The sequence below is a fragment of the Grampus griseus genome (genome assembly GCF_964374135.1).
Source record: "Grampus griseus genome assembly, chromosome: 21".
NCBI lineage: Eukaryota > Metazoa > Chordata > Mammalia > Artiodactyla > Delphinidae > Grampus > Grampus griseus.
Window position 1 is genome coordinate 33252400 of NC_139015.1, and position 20836 is coordinate 33273235.

Consider the following 20836-nt stretch of genomic DNA (forward strand, 5'->3'; position numbering starts at 1 on the left):
TATGTATTGCAAAATGGTCACTATAGTAAGTCTAGTTAGCCAACATCTGTCCCCATACATAGTTGAAAAACATTTTTTTCTTGTGATAACTTTTAAGATCTACTCTCTTAGTGACTTTCAAATATACAATACTGTATTATTATGTACACCATGCTATACATTACATCCACGTGACTTACTTATTTTATACCTGGAAGTTCGGACCTTTTGACCCCCTTCACCCATTTAGCCCACCCCCACACCCCAGCTCTCTTCTCCATAGCGGCTGCACCGATTTACGTTCTCATCAGCTGGGCGCAAGGGCTCCCTTTTCTCCACATACTCACCAACACTTGTTATTTCTGGTCTCTTTAATAATAGCTGTTCTAACAAGTGTGAGGTGATAGCTCATTGTGGTTTTGATTTGTATTTCCCTGGTGATTAGTGATATTGAGCCTTTTTCATGTACCTGTTGGCTATTTGTATGTCTTCTTTGGGAAAATGTCTATTCAGATCCTTTGCCCATTTTTAATTGGATTGTTTGGGTTTTTTTGCTATTGAGATATATGAGTTCTTTATATATTTTGGATATTAACCCCGATCAGATAACTGACTTGCAAATATTTTCTTCCATTTGGTAAGTTGCCTTTTCATTTTTTTCATGGTTTCCTGTGCTGTGCAGAAGCTTTTTAGTTTGAGGTAGTTCCACTTGTTTATTTTTGCTTTTGAGAAAATTATACATCTTTCTTGACTGTCCTCACCAAAAGACAAATGATTTCTGATCATAATTGGATCCTTGTTGCTGCTTGGTAGTCCTTTCATGTATCTCTAGTCAATTCTACATGAGTTTTCCCAAAATTTTGAGACTCTAGCCTTGAACCTTAATGCTTTAATTCTTAGGTCCTGTATCATCAAGAAAAGGGAGGCCATCTTATGTAAGCTTTCACGTGTTTCTTTATTACCTTTAAACCTTATTCATGTATATATCCTTTTTTTCTTTTAATATTTATTTATTTGGTTGCACCAGGTCTTAGTGGCAGCAGGCAGCCTCCTTAATTGTGGCATGCAAACTCTTAGTTGTGGCATGCATGTGGGATCTAGTTCCTTGGCCAGGGATCAAACCCGGGCCCCCTGCATTGGGAGCACAGAGTCTTAACCACTGTGCCACCAGGGGAGTCCCTCATGTATATATCCTTGAGCTAGCATTTTTGCTCTGAAAATTTACCCTATGAACTAAAACATCATTTATAATAGTGAAATTTAGAACCAACATAAAAGTTCAGCAGTACAGGAATGGCATTCTCATTCAACTGTATACTTTAGAGCCATTAAAAAGAATGAAGTATATCTTATATATGCCTGCCGTGGAGGGCTGGGTATGTTATATCATTAAGTTGAAAAAGTAGGTGGCACCATACATGATAAACATTCTTTTTTCAAAATTTTTTTTTAATTGAAGTATGGTTAATTTACAATGTTGTGTTAGTTTCTGGTGGACAGCAAAGTGATTCATTTATACATTTATGTACATTCTCTTTTGTATTCTTTTCCATTGTGGTTTATTACAAGATATTGAATGTACTTCCCTGTGCTATACAGCAGGACCTTGTTGTTTATCTGTTTTATACACAGTAGCTTGCATCTGCCAATCCCAAACTCCTAATTTATCACCGCCCCCCACTCTCCCCTTTGTTAACCATAAGTTCGTTCTCTAAGTCTGTGAGTCTGTTTCTGTTTTGTAAATGTCATGATAAACACTCTTAGCAATCTAGGAATAGAAGGAAACTTCTACAGCCTAGTAAAGGACGTCTATGAAAACCCTACAGCTGACCTCATACTTAATGATGAAAGACTAAATGCTTTTCCCTAAGATCAGGAACAAGGCAAGGCTGTTCAGTCTTGCCACTTCTATTCAACATGGAGGTTCTAGCCAGTGCAGTCAGGCAAGAAAAAGAAATAAAGGGCATCCAGAAAGGAAAAGAGGATGTAAAAAACCATAGATCTGATAAATGAGTTCAGCAAGGTCTCAATATACAAGGTCAGTATACAAATACCAATTATATTTCTATGTAGTACTAGTATACAATCTGAAAATGAAATTATAATAGTATGATAAAGAATAAACTGCTTAGAGATAGGTTTAACAAAGGAATGCAAGATTTCTACACTGAAAACTATGAATCATTACTAAGATAAATTAAAGATCTAAATAAATGTAAAGACATTCCACATTCAGATGTTGGAAAAAGCACTGTAGTTAAGACTACAGTTCTCTTCTTATTGGTCTAAAGATTCAATGCAATCCCAATCAAATTCTCAGCAGACTTTTTTGTAGAAATTGACAAGCTGATTGTACAATTTATATAAAAAAACGAAGGAGCCACTATATAACCAAAACAATAATCTTAAAAAATAAAAAGTTGGAGAACTTACACATTCTGATTTCAAAAGTTACTATAAAACTACTGTAATTGAACAGCATGAAACTCACATATGGAAAGACATAGAGATCAGTGTAGTATATACCACATTAATAGAATGAAGGGGAAAAAAACCACATGATCATCTCAACTGATGCAGAAAAGGCAACTGACAAAATCCAACACCCTTTCATCATAAAAAAACTCAATAAACTAGGAGGAGAACTAGAAAGGAAACTTCTACAACTTGATAAAGGCCATATGAAAAACCCACAGCTAACTTCATACACAGTGGTGAAAGACCGAAAGCTTTTCCTCTAAGATCAGGAATAAGACAATGATGCCTGCGACCAGCACTTCTATACTTCTGTTCAATGTAGTATAGGATCTTCTAGCCAGAGCAATTAGACAAAGAAAAAAAAATCTAAATTGTAAAGGAAGTACTAAAATCATCTCTGTTTGCAGATGACGTGATCTTATATGTTGAAACCCTTTAAAAATTACACACACACACACACACACACACACACACACACACACACACACAAAGCTCTGAGAACTAATAAAATGAATTCAGCAAACTTACAGGATATAAAATCAACCCACAAAAATGAGTTACGTTTCTATACACTAACAATGAACAATATGAAAAGTAAATTAAGAAAACAATTCCATTTACAATAGGATTAAAAAGAATAAAATATTTGGGAATAAATCTAACCAGGGAGACACTTGTACCTTGAAAACTACAAAGCACTGCTGAAAGAAATTAAAGAAAACCTAAATGGGAAGATATCGCATGTTCATTTAAGGCTTAATATTGTTAAGATGACAGTACTACCAAAAACAATCTACAGGCGGCTTCCCTGGTGGCACAGTGGTTAAGAATCCACCTGCTAATGCAGGGGACACGGGTTCGAGCCCTGGTCTGGGAAGATCCCATGTTCCGTGGAGCAAGTAAGCCCGTGAGCCACAACTACTGAGCCTGTGCTCTAGAGCCTGTGAGCCACAACTACTGAAGCCTGTGCATCTAGAGCCCATGCTCTGCAACAAGAAAAGCTACCGAAATGAGAAGCCCGCGCACCGCAACCAAGAGTAGCCCCCGCTCACTGCAACTAGAGAAAGCCTGAGCGCAGCAATGAAGACCCAATGCAGCCAAAAATAAATAACATAAATAAATTTATATTAAAAAAAAACCTACAGATTCAGTGCAGTCCTTATCAAAATACCAACAGCATTTTTTGCAGAAATAGAAAAACCCAGACTAAAATTTATATGGAATCTCAAGGGATCCTGAATAGCCAAAACAATCTTGAAAAAGAAAAAAATAATAGCTTGAGCACTCATACTTCCTGATTTCAAAACTTAGTATAAAGTTAGAGTAATCAAAACAGTATGTGTAGGTATAAGGACAGATATATAGACCAATGGAGTAGAATAGAGAGCCTAGAAATAAACCCTCACATATGCAATAAATTGATTTTCAACGAGAGTGTCAAGACCACTTAGTGGGGGAAAGGAAAGTCTTTCAAACAGATTGTGCTGGGAAAGCTGTATGTCCACATCCAAAAGCATGAAGTTGGACCCTTACACCATATACAAAAAAGGAACTCAAAATGGATCAGAGACCTGAATGTAAGAGCTAAAGCTATAAAATTTTAAAAAAACATAGAGGAAAATCATCATGATGTTGGATTTGGCAGTGATTCCTTGGAATTGATACCAAAAGCACAGGCAACAAAAATAATGGGTAAATTGGACTTCAACAAAATTAAAAACTTTTGTGTTTCAAAGAACACTTATCAACATAGTGAAAAGGCAACCCACAAGATGGGAGAAAATACCTGCAAATCATTTATCTGATAGATGATTGATGTCAAGAGTGTATAAAGAACTTCTACAATTCAACAACAAAAAGAAACTGCAAAAGTCCTTTGCAGTTCACAGACAAGCAAAGGACTTGAATAGACATTTCTCCAAAGAAGATATACAAATGTCCAGTAAGCACATGAAACAGTGCTCAACATCATTGGTCATTAGAGAAATGCAAAGCAAAACCACAGTGAGATACCACTTCACACCCATTAGGATGGCTACTATAAAAAAAGAAAGAAAGGAAAGTGACAAGTGTTGGTGAGGGTGTGGAGAAGTCGGAGCCCTCCTGCCTTGCTGGTGGGAACGTAAAATGGGTCAGCCACTGCGGAAGAGTTTGGTGGTTCTTTAAAAAGTTACCATATGATCCAGAAATTCCATTCCGAAGTGTATATACAAAAGAATCAAAGCAAGGACTCAACCACATCCTGGTATACCAATGTTCATAGCAGCATTATTCACAATAGCCAAAAGGTGGGAACAACCCATGTGTCCATAGACAGATACATGGATAAAGAAAATGTGATATGTATGTATAATGGGATATTATTTGGCCATATAAAGAAGTTGTGATAAATGGTGCAACATAGATGACTATTGAAAACATTATGTTAGGTGAAATGAGCCAGACACAAAAGGACTAATATTGGTGTGAGGCGTCTAGAATGGGCAAATTCATTTAGACAGACAGAAATTGGGATTAAAGTTACGAGGAGCTGAGGGAGAAAGTAATGGGGAGTTACTGCTTAATGGTTCCAGAATTTACGTTTTGAGTGATGAAAGAGTTTGGGAATAGATAGTAGTGATGGTTCCACAACATAGTGCCTTAGCGCCAACATGGGACTTAGTGCCACTCAGTTGTACCCTTAAAAAGTGTTAAAATGATATAATAATAATGTTGTAAGGCAATCATGTAAGGCAAGTGTGACATGGTTTTTTACTTGAATTAAAGATTTTAGCTGTTAAAATTAATGCTCAAAGTAGGAGTTCATATAGGAACTAAAGGAGGTAGCTGTGCCCTCTCTTAACCTTGCACCCATGATTGTTTGTTTACAGGGTTAATGCCTCTGGGAAGTCAGGAATCTTCAGATAGTCTGGCAGCAGAGATCATCACACCTGAAATCAGGTAAGGAGATGGTGAAGGTCACAGCCACACTGCACAATATTCTTGGAGAAAACGTACTACTCTGTGGTATAGAGGACCAGTTCCTTTTCTTTATCGCTAACACTTTCAACGCGAACTCGAGGTTAGATGTCCATGATTTAGGATATTAGGGGCTTTCTTCAGCTGTCCCCACAGAGACTTGATTTCTCTCTTTGGGAGGACAGTGTCTCACATATACTCAGTAAACTAATATATCTGTGCTTGGGCATCCTCAGCAGACATTTAGCAGTGAAACCACGTGGCCCAAAGACAAAGGTTATGCTTAGCCATCAGCCTGCAAAATAATTAGTCCCAGGCTTCCCTGGTGGCGCAGTGGTTGAGAGTCCGCCTGCCGATGCAGGGGACACGGGTTCGTGCCCTGGTCCGGGAGGATCCCACATGCCGTGGAGCGGCTGGGCCCATGAGCCATGGCCGCTGGGCCTGTGCATCCGGAGCCACAACAGTGAGAGGCCCACATACAGAAAAAAAAAAAAAAAATTAGTCTCTAAGATTTATTACTCCAGTACAGGGGATGGTCTGGGAAAGACAGAATGTACAGACAGGAGGAAGCATCTCCTCATCTCTACTACTCTTCCCTCGGTAGTACCTTACATTTGTATTTAATCATAGCATTTAAAATATTCCATTTATTTCAATATATGCCTGGCTTTATGTTTAAGAATGAAAAATTGATAGGGAGGCACCAGCTGTCCATCAGAAGGTGAATGAGTAATCCTGAATATTGCTTTTACCTTTTTCGGGCTAATTTGCCCCCTTTTTAAATTGACACTAGCCTTGATCCTTCATAACATCGTTGGAGGTATTAACTAAAATAATGGTTGTGTAAAAGTTTTATAAACTGTGAAAGTTGCAATAGGCATTGAAATACTTACTGAATAAATGAAGACAAAGGTTTTTGTTGTTGGCATTTGTTTAAGAAGGACAGACAAAAGGTGTATAATGGAACACCAATTCTGGAAGCATCTTGTATACCTTTTACTTTTCTGCCATCTGACATGGTACTTTATTATTGGACCAATAAAGTTTGTTGAATGAATAAATACACTTATTTTTATGAATATTTATAAATAAATGGTTATGTCCAAAAAACAAATTTTAAGGAAGCTTATAGGTAATGCAGTTAGATTTTTAAGTTCTGAGACAAAAGAACAATGATAAAAATTCAACAAATAAAATGGTTTTTATTGAGTATTACTCAATACAAATTAAAATATTCTCTGTGGGGCTTCCCTGGTGGCGCAGTGGTTGAGAGTCCGCCTGCCGATGCAGGGGACACGGGTTCGTGCCCCGGTCCGGGAAGATCCCACATGCCGTGGAGCGGCTGGGCCCATGAGCCATGGCCGCTGAGCCTGTGCGTCCAGAGCCTGTGCTCCACAATGGGAGAGGCCACAACAATGAGAGGCCCGCGTACCGCAAAAAAAAAAAAAAAAAAAAAAAATTCTCTGTGTCTAGAATATGTCTAGAAGAGCTATCAAGAAAATGAAATAGTACAAAGATGAAATTTCTCAATGTATATATAGACAATGGATCAGTATTCTTGATGCATAATGAAATTTGCTCTTCCAGTTTGCAAAAATCTGTTAAAAGTGATGATTTTCACTGATGTTAAGGGTGTGGAGAAATTGGAAACCTCATAAACTAGGAGTAAAAGATTAAAGTGATACAATCTTTTTCAAGTGAGATATAATTGACATATAACTGTGTAACAACTTTAGGTATACAACATAATGATTTGCTATGTGTGTATATTGTGAAATGATTACCGTATTAAGTCTAGTTAATATACATCACCACACATAATTACCAAAAAATTTTTTTTCTTGTGGTTGTACAACTTTTCTTTTGAGCAGTTTGGCAGAATGTGTATGTTGTCTAAAAAATGTGCCTATCTTTTGACAGAAAAATTACTTGTCTGAGAATTAATTCTGAGGAAATACCCAAGGATATACACAAAAGGATATTTATAAAGCTAATCATTAATAACATGTTGAAGTTCAAAATTGGTAATAATCTAAATGCCCAATAATTGGGCATGAATTAAATAATGATCGTCTATATACTTTAACATGTCATTTAAAATATTAAAGTATAAAATTTAATGCTATGAAAAGATTGTGAAAAGTTAAGTGTAAATAGCAGATACCAGTGTAACAGGTACTGTAAGATTCATTTTTACAAGTGTTTGCATGTTTGTACGTATGCATAAAGTTAGAAGGCTGTATTTCAACAGTAATTATTTTGCACTGCAGGGTTATGGAGGGTTTGTATTTTCTTCTCATTTATCTTTTTTTCACCCTACAATGAGCTTGTTTTACTTTGTAATTGACAAATATGATGAAGTCATTTTTTTCAATTTACAAAATATATCAAGTTCTGTGTAACTGCTTGAGTTGGGTTACAGATTTGACTCTCATCTTTTCAATAGAAAAAGTTAAAGTATTTTATAAGGTTTACAGTGTTTACAAAATAAGAGCAGAATGTTTTTTTTGTGTTTGATATTCGCTTTTTTTTCTTTTTCCATGAGAAGCACAGTTTTTCATAGCATCTGGTATGGATAGTAATATCTTCTTCATGCGGCCCTCTAGAGATGACCCTCTCTAACATAAAGGACGAATTCTATCTTCAAGACGTATATCTTCAATGATATTGTCATGTGAATTAATGTTCAATTATATCATCCCTGCAGTATTCACAGTGGCAATTTTTGTGTGGCTGTTGCTTTTAGCATCCCTCAGTGTAAGCATTTGGCATCACGCAAAGAGCCCAAAACAATGCAGTCCAGTAACCTGGCTCTGATAATCTGTCTTGTTACAAGACTACAGGTTTACCGTATCTACAGGAATGGATGGACTGCATGTCTTGAAGGCATTCTTCGTTGAATGTTACATCTTGCCACCAAATTATTGGTAATGTAAGAGCATAGCATTAGAGATGATGTTTTGTTGACGAGAATCAAAGAACAAATACCATAGGTGCATTCACAGCTTAAGTGCTTAAATCATTCACAGCTTAAATGCTTAAATCAGAAAGGAAATAGGATTTTGAAACCTCATTCATTACAAGTCATGCTGTATGGGGATTCTGTTATCTTCAGATTGTCCATTCTAAAAAGAAAGTGCTTAAGACCTGAAATGTAATGTCTCAGCCAGTTACAACAGGAGCTAAATTTTTTCCAGGTACTTTGTTTTTCATTTCTGTTCTATGTATTAAATCTATAACAGTGCATAGCTGGATTTTGATAACTACGTTAATCTGTTTTTCTTCTGCTCTCAGGGAGAAACTTATTCGTCTTCAGCATGAGAATAAGATGTTAAAAATTAACCAAGAGGGTTCAGACAATGAAAAAATCGCCTTATTGCAGAGCCTTCTAGATGATGCCAGCCTACGCAAGAATGAACTGGAGACAGAGAACAGGTAGGAGGCATGTGGCAGCAGCTTAGACACCGGTTTTCTCTATTTACCTTGATTTTGATTCCCTTAAACAAAGGTTTGAGTTGTGGTTTGAAAAGTGAAAGTGTGTTATTCCATTTCATTTCAAGAGTACTTTTTTCCACTTACGGGCAAATTTGCCCAAAAGTATAGTCTCTCTGTAATAGCATTCCCGTCTTTAGCTCTTGTCTTCTGGCAAAATGATACCAAAGTCCTACCACTTTCCCTTTTTAATCACTAATTAAAACTAGAGGATTAAAAAAAGTCACGATTTATTCACAGTCTTTCGAGACAATTTTACTTCATAGTCATGCTTATATTAGTAGAGTTTACCCTGTTTTTACAAGCTAATGTTTCAAAGAATTGACTGGTATGAGGAAAACAGTAGGATCCATCATGATTCAATTGATAGGGCTTTTTTTTTTTAATCTGTTATTTCTTGTGACTCTGATAGGAAGTCATCCATTTTATGAACAATTCAATTATTTTGAGAATTTAGAATCTGCAAATTTAACAAAACATCACTTTTCTGCTTGTAAGTTTTAAGAGTGTTGCAGTAGGCAGTTTGTCCAAACTACTTTTAAACCAGTAGCTTGTGCTGGCAAGGGCTACTTTTATGTTTTATTGTGACAATCCTCTCATTCTTTTCCTTTTTGGAAATGTTTCTTAAATACCAGACCTATGATGTCTTTTCTTTTTCTTAGAGCTGTGATATTCTGTGATTTGTGAGGGATTTGACAATTTTATAAATAGTTTCACAGTTTTTGTGATATTACAGATTCTTTGCTTATTCTGCCTGATTGATTTGGCATTTCCCAGGTGTGAGTCAGTCTTGAGAGTCAAAATTGTTACGATAGTTTTACATATCCTACCCTTCTTCCTGTAACTTTAATTTTTAAAGCTGCTGAGGGAGAATCAGCACACTGTAAATACCAGGGTGATTATTAGAGCATAATTAAGCATAAATGTAAGGAGACATTTTTATATCATTTCTTAGGAGCATAGATAATGAATACTTTTTTAAAATACTTAGAAAAAGTGGAAAAAGAGAAGGAGGAGGAATGGGAATTGTAGAAAACAGCAGGCAGTCATGCAGAGCCCATGGTGAGGGCACCTTGAGTTACCCCCTTCATCCTTGGCCTCCACTGTCTTTTAGCATCTTAGTGGGGAGAGCCTTCTCCCAACACTAATTTCTTATCAGTGAATCAACACCTACAACGTTTTCTGTAACACTTTGCCTTGTTTGTCACAGACCTTACAGCTATTACTCTTTCTCCTTCAAAATAGAACAGCTAGCTGTCATTCGTAGAGGACTCGTGCATGTAGATGACTGGTTACCTCCTAAATCCCTGTTATTCACAGCTGTGTTTGTTTATTAAATTACAACACTGATGATAACTTACCTTTAGATTATAGCCATCTGTGGGTATTATGATCTGTAACAGTAATACTAGTAATACGAGCAGCTAACATTTATTAAACTGCTGTTCCAAACATGTTCCAGCGTTGTTCCAAACATTGTGCTAAGTGTTTTAAACATGCGGTCTTACTTTATTAAAGTTTTACACATGTAGGAATTTGGGCTGAGACCCAGGCTACCAGACTCCAAAGCCTCTACTTAACCTCTTTCTTGCCAGTTTATCTTCTGCCACATTTATAAAACGTTTTTTTCCCTGTCTTCTCCTCACAGGATGCTTTACTCTTAAGTGAGTTATCATAAGTTTGTTCTTACTGAGTTTAGTAAGTGTTTACATTACCTGGTCTGTACCTTAACCTCTTACTCTTTGACAGCACTGGGTTAGCACCAAGAAAGCAGAGTTTCAGTTCTACTTAGTCTCATAACTGTACGACCTTAAATACTATTTGCTCACCACCATATGTCACCTTAGAAGGAGAGGTTTGTAGTAAACCTCCAAAGTCCTTTCCAGTTAGTTTTCCCAACAAGTTGGTATTTGTTAAAATCTGTAACACCTGTTGAACTCAAGCAATGTAAGGAGAGGCATGAAGGGTCGAGAGAGGAGCCGTACTGGAACGGCTTGGGGAGCTCTCTGGAAGCACGCGTGATCTCCTTCCCTTCCCTCTCAGAGTAGGTTGTGATCTCAAGCTCACCCTCTCCCTACACCCCCTTGACAACTATATGTAATTAGACTTGGATTAAAATGTTGATTAACTAAACCCTTGAAGGGGGAGAAAGAAAGTAGAGGCATTTATAGAGTACCTGCTATGTGCACACCCTTTATATATTATCTTACTTAGTTTTCTAAACAACCCCATGAGGTCAGCATTATAATCCTCATTTATTTTGTAGTTGAAATATTTTCGTATATATTTAGATATATTTTTATAGGTTCATACATGTGTGTGTACATGTATGCTCCATGCCTTAATCGATATGTTAGACTATGTTTTATGACATTTATGATGGCCTCCACCTAGTAACAATATTTTTTGACTGATTAATTTCAAAAATGTCTAAGATGGATAGTTGAAATAGCCTTATAGTTTGATATATTTTTCATATTGCTTCCTGAGAAAATTAAACAAATTTACAGTCAGCAACGTACTTATGTACCTCTGTTCCATATTGAATATGAGTTTTCAGATAATTCTTTCACTGAGTGAAAAAACAGATTCCTTTGTGTGAAAAACATCAGTTATTATTATAGATTTATTGCCTTTTTACTGTGATTCTCACTAAATTATAGAACCTAGAGGTTTACAGTAAGAATTTCTTGTCACTTGTTGAGTAAAAAAAATTTCTTACTGAACTTCTTGGCTATTTGGATTCTAAATATTCATTGCCCTGTTTTGTCCTTAATTGGGAGCAATCTGGCTTTTACTCAAGTACTCACTAGCCAGTCCAGTGGGAGCAGTTAGGACTTTATCTCTCCTCGCCTCTTTACTGTTTTCATTGTGGATCGGTTCCCCTTCCGCAGACTTGTTCTCAGTTTCAGGAACAGCCCTCGCTTGTGTCTCTCCCAGTCCTTGGATTGCTGTCCAGGGCGAGGCTCCTCTTTCAGCCCTTTGCTTGGTGGTCTGCCGTGGCCCCTCTTGTTCCTCCTCCGAGCTGGTTCACGTTCTTTCTGGCCACTGTTACTCATGCTCGTGGCTTCAGTCATTGCCGAACGGCTCTTGGGTCTGGAGGGTCGGCTTAGCCCTCCCGCTGGCCTTCAGGTGCAGGTGTCCAGCTGTTCGACAGGCATCTCTCATCACTTCATTTTCGACAAATACCAAATGAAGTCCTTTGTGCCTCTTTCTCAGCCTGCTCTTCCTGTATTCCCTTTCTCAGTAAATGGTCCTTGGTAGCTCAGACCGGACTCCTGAGTTACTTTTTGCTCCTTGTATTCCTTTGCATTTTCCGTGCACCCCGCCTCTGCCCCCTTCTGTTTTAGGGGGAGGCGTGATCACTGTGCCGGCCCCGGTGGGGCTTCCCAGACGGTCTCCTCCACTTTCACACCAGCGTGATCTTTCTGAAACACTGTCTGATCCTTCCACATCGTCCAAGACCTACTGGTCCCCTGAATGTTGCATCCTAATGTTCTAGAGAATTTATGGGGATTGAGCTCCAGAATCAGCATTTTTAAAGGCTGGCTGGGCTATTCCCATCCCAACAAAATTTTAGGCCCGATTATAGGATAAATAAAAATACGTTTGCATTTCTCAGAGGGGTGTCCCAGCCTCTCCTTTTCTCCTCTGGTTTCATCTCCAGCCTTCCTTCGCCTCATAACTTGGTCTTCAGCCATACAGTTCCTGAACTCTTTGTACCCGCTCCCTTTCTGTGTGCTTTGGACATGCTGAATTCTCGGTCTTGAATCCCCTTTCCACCCTTAACCACATAAGCGTTTTATTTACTGTCTGGTCTCCATTCAAGTGAAGCCCAGCTGCTCCACGCAGTTAGGTGCAGTCCTAGCTTCTCTGAGCAGCCGTCACTCCTGTGTGTACCTCTGTGTGCTGTGTTGAAGTATTTAGCTCGTATTTTATTTCTTTACATTTTGTCTCCCCACTAAATTCGAGTGCAAGGGTCTGCTAGCACTATGCTGAGTGTGGTGCCTGACACTCAGTTTGAACAAACCTATAGTGAAGTGAATTTCAGATAAATATATGTGTATAAATATACCAGCTCAACAAAATGTGTCCACCAAAACACTGCATTGGATATCATTATAGACATTTTAAGCAATACAAAAAACAACCAGAAAAGTGAGCTACTACGACTATAACATGAGACTTTGTTTTTCTCATTATACTGTTTCTCGAACCAATGTGAAAACCTAAGGCAAAAGGCATAAGTTTAGTCAGAACTTGGAAAATTAATGTACCTTTGATTTCTAGGCTGGTGAATCAAAGACTTCTAGAAGTACAGTCACAAGTTGAAGAATTGCAAAAATCTTTACAGGATCAAGGCTCAAAGGCAGAAGATGTAAGTCTTAATATGTACCAGTGATGGTCCAACAGTTTCATAATGTTAAGAAAAGCTATAACTTTTATTTGATGGTCTATATCAAAATAATTGTAATTATAGTGGTTATAGAAAAGAAACAGTGTTTTCCTTTTACTAACATTCTTTATAAAAAGGACCAGACAGTACTTTATTGTCTCTTTCAGATTCATCCTGCTGGGAATTAGAAGTTTACTTGTAGTTATCAGCTGAAGAATTAATTGGGGTTTTATGTTTTACATGTGCTCACCTCAGTATTCAGAGTATAGGTTTTTCCCTCTGGTCAAAAAAAAAAAAATGCTGATAGAAACTTAACATGTTCAAGTAGCAATGTTTGTTGTAAAATTGATTTTAAGAAAATAATGCCGGGCTTCCCTGGTGGCACAGTGGTTGAGAGTCCGCCTGCCGATGCAGGGGACACAGGTTCATGCCCCAGTCCGGGAAGATCCCACATGCCGCAGAGCGGCTGGGCCTGTGAGCCATGGCCGCTGAGCCTGTGCGTCCGGAGCCTGTGCTCTGCAACGGGAGAGCCCACAACAGTGAGAGGCCCGCGTACCGCAAAAAGAAAAAGAAAATAATGCCATTTCTAAAATGCTACCATCTCTAGGTTTATGAATCCCGCTTTCTCCCCCTGCCCCTCCCGCCACACAGATACACACACACTCACACGCACATTGTCACACACACACACACACACACACACACACACACACACACACACACTCCCCTGCCCCTGCTTGTGCGCACGCTCTCTCTCTCTCTCTCTCAAATATAAGCTCACTGCCCTATTTTAATATTCGCTTAGCACTCTGCCCCTCTGCCCTAGCCCTGCCTGCTTGGCGGGCGCTCACCTAGAAAAGAGTAAGTGTGCCGAGGCGGGAACAGGGTCCTCCCCACCTCGCCATGCTCACCGCCCCACACAGTGAGCTGGGGCAGCTCATAGTAGTCAGGCTCTGATGCAGGCGTAAATCAATCATGTTTTGCAAATCCCTTACATTTAATGAGCTGTATACACTAGAGCTGCTCCTGTAAAAGGGCTCAAAACCAGTGTGAAGAGGGGATAACAACTGAAGTTTAATCTTTGCTTCAGTCAGTTGATAACTTTTTTCCTTTTGCCGGAGTAACTCTGGCTTTTGAGTATAAACCTATTTGGTTGTTTTCATTGTTAGAGTCATTTGGGGCACTCAGCGTCAAAACTGTAGACACATCTAGTTCCGTCCAGCCTTAGTAACGTAAGAGGGTGTAAAAACAAAACAGCATATTACTTAAAACCTGAGAGTGTGAGGTATAAAAAGCTCACTGGTGACCTAATTTTATGAGTTTCTTATGCACCCATCTGGCTTATGTTGGCAGCGTGCTCTCTGAGATGATGGGCTGTAATTTATCCTCTGATGTGGTGGTAGTTCTTCTTAGATCCCCACATTGATTCCCAGTTCCTAAAATTCTCACCAACATTTAAACCACATCATCCCCTTATTAAAATGGAACTAGTTTGAAATACCATGGTTTACTTTCAAGCATGCCTTTATCCAGAATGCTAAATCACAAGCAAAACCACCATTCGTGTATGAAAATACTAGTAAAACTAAGAGGGTCTTAGCAGTGAACCAAAGCGGGTAACATTTCTTAGTTCAGTGAAATCACTAGGTCCCTTAAACTGAGGTAAATGTAGACTTCGTTTTGGTCTCGAAAACTTTGAGGAGACTTTCTGTTGGTTTGTTATGGTAGAGAGGGGAGGGGTGTGCAGATCCTAGGAAGTAAAAATGGCGAAACATCAGTATCCACTCAACCTTAGTGTTAGACTCTAATAACCATTATACTTGCTGTTCTTACTTATATTTAAACATACAGAAAGGTATTTATTCTGTAAAACAGTTTTTTACATAACCTGATTAGATATCACTGTGGCTATCAAATCTAATTAAATATGCTGTGTGTCATTGCTTTAAGAGGCCATATTTCAGAAATGAGTTCCCAGGCCTAGAAGTGCTATTGGCATAAATTAGTCAATTTATTTGACTGCTCAGATGCTGAGATGTGTTTCTCTAAATTCTTGAAAATTCTCTCAGAGCTGTTTTCTCTGTAAAGATTCAGATAGAAACTTGCCTCATTCTGAAGGCGGGCTCAGCATAATGTGGAGAAAAGTGTGACCCACGACGTGTGGTTCTTCCCACGGCAGGTGTTCAATGTTGTTGTCGCCTCTCTTTTCACCCAACCTACAGTGTTGCTTCTCAGGAATATGTAATGCACAGAGCAAGCAGCCTGCCAAATGGAATTGATCCTCTCTAAAGAACAACGTAATTTCTGCCCATTTCTGTTATCAAAAGCACAGTCCTTTCATGTGACCTTAAGTCAGAGTAGCGTGATTTGCACATTTTTATTATTATTTTTATGTCATTTATTTTTAGCATGGAAGCAGAAAAGCATTGTTATATCCAGGCATATGGATAATTTGAGCTAGCCACAGTGTATAAAACTCCAGAGAACAAGACAGGATGAGGAGACCATAGAAGAAAGAAAAATGTACATTTTTGAAAAAAAATGCGTGTCTTTTACTTCTGTTCATGAATTACTAAATCGTTCCTTCTATTGGCTGCTGTGTTTGCTTCATACTAATATGTCCTCTCTGTCTCTTGGCATGGTTTCTGCTCAAGGCTATTGTAAGTATGGCTTCCTATTCATTTCTATATATTGAAGAGTTTTTTGATTTATACATTATCTGCCATCATAGTTGATGTGGTTGAAATTTTAAATTAACAGGAGTTTTATGCAAAAGGAATATACCAATATTACTTATAGGTTTATGCCCTTTACAATTAAGATACTTAAAGGATATCAAAAACCTAACCAGTCAGGCTAAAAGGAACTCTGCTCCTTTTTTTTCCCATCCCGCTCCTACCCCCATTGTTATAACTAGTTTGTTTTTATCAAGTATTTTGAAGCTAGCTTGCTGTCACAGTCTGGCCTCCTGATGCCACATTTTATGAGTAACAGTCTTCCACTGGAGAGGCTTCAGTGGAGGTGAAGACTGTGCATAGACTCCGGGGTCTGGCAGGCCTGGGTTTTAATTTGGGATCTGCCTCTGGAAAGCCCCTGAATGTCTCCCCAGCCTCACCTCCCTCAGCCATGAGATGGGGCTGGTATCACTCACGGTTGTGAGGTTGACATGAGACAGTGCACATGATAAACTTGAGTGAGTGCCTGGCATATTAACTGCTCATTACATAATCATTTTATTATATATTATCTCAGATTTAAAAATTAATTTTGCTTAGAGCCTAATCAAGACAGAAATGCACAATTAAAGCTAAGGTGTTTTTTAAAGTATTTTCATTTTACCCTCTGTACTGGAGAAGGAATGAGCAGTAATCAGAATTCAACAGGGTTGAGACTTCCCTGGTGGCACAGTGGTTGAGAGTCCACCTGCCAATGCAGGGGACACGGGTTCAAGCCCTGGTCCGGGAAGATCCCACAGGCCGCGGAGCAACTAAGCCCGTGCGCCACAGCTACTGAGCCTGCGCTCTAGAGCCCGCGAGCCACAGCTACTGAAGCCCACACACCTAGAGCCCATGCTCCGCAAGAGAAACCACCACAGTGAGAAGCCCGCATGCAGCAACGAAGACCCAATGCAGCCAAAAATAAATAAATAAATTTATTAAAAAATAAAAAGTCAACAGGGTTATCATCTTTCTCTATGTTTGGGGGAAGCAGTGGTAGAGGACATTGTGGTCCACTAACCTAGCTGTAGTTGACATACTCAGCAAAAAAGTGCATTTGAATATTCCAGAGCTGTGTCAGAATGGGCTCGAATAAGCGATGACAGTAATCACTATCAAGTCAGGGGACTGAAAATGGAAGAGCCCGGTGTGACGGGTATGTTCCCCTCCGTGCTGCTCTTGACTGATGGGACAGTTTGTTTCCTAAGTCTGTATTATTTGGGTTTGGCTGAATTAATTATGTAACTATTTATCTCAACGTGAACTGTTTCACAGAATTCATTAGTAATGTGTACCCTACAAGCGTTGAGTTTAATTATGAAACCTGGTGGTCCTGTATGGAATGCCGTTATTCTTTGTTTATTTTAGGTCAGTTCTGATCTCCTGCTTCTCAGGAGACTCTTTTTTTAAATACCCAGTCAAAGCTGCATTCTCCAGCATATTAAATGCTGTGCATATCCCATCTTTCACGTTCCTATCCTGTCACATAAACTGTTTGCAACCTGTGCATATCAGAAACTTCTGATTAATTCAGTAAGTGTTTACGGAAGTTGATCCCATGATGCAAGGAAAATATAGCAGATAAAAAGTGTCTTAGGGACCGTCTATTATTATTAGAGTTCTACTTGCCTATTGCATCCAGGAATATTAGGTCTGTACATAAGTGGCTTTTTTATTCATTTCCCTGACTATAAATAGAGAATTCAGACATACAGTTTATGGGTATTTTATACTGATCGTTTTTATCACTTATAGGCTGCTGTCTCCCTTATCAAAGAGAAATAAACTTGGGTACATTGTGTATTTTCAGCTCTTTGACCAGAGAACTTACTGAGGGCTCACTCAGTTATTTACTACTATATTCTTAATTTTTTAAAATTAGCTTATTAGTTAAAATGTTAAGTAATAAACTATTTTTTTATTTTCCATTTTCAGTCAGTTCTTCTAAAAAAGAAGCTTGAAGAACATCTGTAAGTATAAAAGCTATTGAGGCTCATTGTTACATTGTCCAGTGAAACATCAGTGTTTTGTGTTGGTGGTTACAGAGTATCTAGGCAGTGGCATGGGTAGCCCTGAAGGTATAGAAGATTATAGGAGACATTAATAGTATCTAAAGGGTCATCTTCACCCCAGGTCCTCAAATCAAAACAATTACTGTGTTAGAACTGTTTTCTCAAGTGATATTCCAGGGTTTTATGTCTTCACGATAGTATTTAATGATCCCAGTTAGGAGTGTGGGACCCTCTGGATCAGCAGTCAGAAATGTTTTCTATAAGGAACAGAGAGCAGTTGCTTTAGGCTTTGCAGACAGTGGTCTGTGTCACAACCACTTAGCTCTGAGGTTCAAGAGCGGCCACAGGCAGTATGTAAACCAGAGCTGTGACTGTCCCAACCAAGCTTTCTATGCAGGAACGGGCCATGGGCTGAATTTTCCAGCTCTAGAGTCTGGCCAGCTGAAGCTTCCTTTTTATGTAAATGTTTTAAAGTATTATTAAGCTTATCAGTAGCAGCTTTTCAAACATTTCCTTGAATTGCAAACATACCTGAACATGACTTTTTGATCTAAAAGATTAAATTTTTAAATATTACAGTTGTTTTCTCATGAAGAAGAAACCTTCTTCCATATCTGAGGTTGACAATGTTTAGGAGTGTTTTGTAATTTTTCTTGCACCCAGTAACTGCTGTAACCCTTCCTATCACTTTCTGGCAAAACTCTGTCCTTGCAGACATTGAGTGTGGGTGCCCATGGATTGCCAGCCTGGTGGAGCGTTACAGGGTTAGACTGTGGTAAACAGTCATCCTGGGTACCATAGTGGCCATAGTCTGGCAGTTTGCTGCGTGCTATCCTAATTTCTTTCTTTCTCTTTCCTCCTTTCTTTCTTTCTTTCTTTCCTTTCTTATATGGGAAAGTGAGACGCTCCTAGGGCAAGTCTATCACTGGGCAGGTTCTTAAAATACTAGAACAGCACCTATCACCTTCCAGCCACTGTGAGGTTACCTGCAGTGAGAATTTAGTGTTGAATTCTGTCCTTTTTTCATTTCCCATCCCTTAATTGCAGATAATAGAATACCTGTGGTTTCATAAAACTACTGTCTAACCATTGTTCTGTGTTCATTTACATGGTAAAAATCTTCATCAAAAAGAATTTATTAGTGAAGATGAGGCCTGTATTAGTTTCCTGTGGTTGCCATAACAAATTACCACAAACTGCAAGGCTAAAAACAACAGAAATTTATTCTCTAACAGTTCTTGAGGCTAGAAGTCTGAAATCAGGTTATCAGCAGGATTGGTTCTTTCTAGAAGTTCTAATGGAGAGTCTGTTCCATGTACCCCTCTACTAGCTTCTGGTGGCTGCCAGCAACCCTTGGTATTCCTTGGTGTATAGATGCAACCTCTCTCTCCATCTTCACGTGGCCTTCTTATAAGGACACCAGTAATTGGATTAGGGCCCACCCTGATCCAGTATGACCTCATCTTAACTAAGTACATCTGCAAAGACCTTATTTCCAGATAGTGTCACATTCACAGGTTCTGGGGTTTAGGACCTCACCATATCTTTTTCAGAGACACAGTTCAGCCTACCACAGAGCCCACAGACATCTCAAAAGATGAATGACAGTGCAGATTTAACACTACAACAAGACTATTTTACACACAACAAATTGGTAAAATTTAAGAATCAGACATACTAACTATTGCCAGAGATGTTGAGTGCTGGTAACTCTCATCCACTGCTGGTAGGGATATACATCAGTTTATTCAGTAAACTGCAACATGCATATATTCTGTGACCCATTGATTCTACGTTTCTATGTATACCCTAGATTCCCAGAGATGCTGTGGTCCATGTTTACCAGGAGACATTTAGAAGAAAGTGTGAAAGAACATTGGGGTTTTGGGGTTTTTTTTGTCAGTTTCAAACATTTATTTTTAAAAAGTGACTATAAGGTAGTTTATTTAGTTATTATTCATTTCCCTCTGATGACTTTTTGTTGTTGTTGTAGGCGGTGGTTGTGTGCATTGTAGGATATTCAGCAGTATCTCTTTCCTCTCCCCACTAGAAGCCAGTAACACCCTCCTAAGTTGTGACAATCAAAATTATCTCTAGACAGCCCCAAGAGGGCAAAATTGTCCCCAGCTGAAAAGCTCTGTACTTCGAGGTCCCTACCAAATGTCTCAGTTTCAGTGAGAACACAACTCTGACTAGTTGGAACTCAAATGTGTGGACTTTTGGGATTTTTCCCTCTCAGAGCCCCAGTAATTTTTCATTCTTCTGTAGTTGTCCCTTGACAAACCTCGTGGTGTCCATTCCTAGAAACATGCAATTTAGTATTAATCCAAACACTTAAGCGCACCCATATGCCAATTTATGGTGATCTTTTCTTACATAGCTCTTTCATCTCTTACTCTGTGCTCCAAAAATTCTAGCCGCATCTGCCTCCCCACGTTCTAACCTCTTTGTCCTCAGCTCAGGGGGATGGGCACACCCTTCCTGTGATCTCCTCCTGACTGCAGACAGAAAGCCAGAGAGATCATAGGGGTTCCCACTCTGGTTTTCTTTCTCTGAGGATCAGAATCTTGTACTGCTTACTGTCCACCTTCTGAAACAGTTGTTTTACATAGTTTGCCCAGCTTCCTACTTGTTATTAGCAGGAGAGCAAGTCCAGTAACAGTTATCCATACCTTCATGGCCAGAAGTAGAAACAACATAGGAGCTCAAGAGCGCTGGGTAATGTCTGGACACACTTCTTTCCTCACAAGTTGTGTGTTTAACAAGAAAGAACATTGTTTTTAATCACAGAAAAGCAGAAACAA

General features: G+C 38.8%; 1 protein-coding gene across 1 annotated transcript in view; it reads left to right on the forward strand.

The window, feature by feature from the left end:
• The window catches only part of HOOK3 (hook microtubule tethering protein 3), a 93658-nt gene that overhangs the window by 64825 nt on the left and 7997 nt on the right, over positions 1 to 20836 (forward strand). The window contains exons 14-17 of the mRNA XM_082680324.1: positions 5328 to 5397; positions 8710 to 8850; positions 13198 to 13285; positions 17956 to 17990. Coding sequence (XP_082536450.1) covers positions 5328 to 5397; positions 8710 to 8850; positions 13198 to 13285; positions 17956 to 17990 — 334 coding nt within the window. The remainder of the gene's footprint in view (positions 1 to 5327; positions 5398 to 8709; positions 8851 to 13197; positions 13286 to 17955; positions 17991 to 20836) is intronic.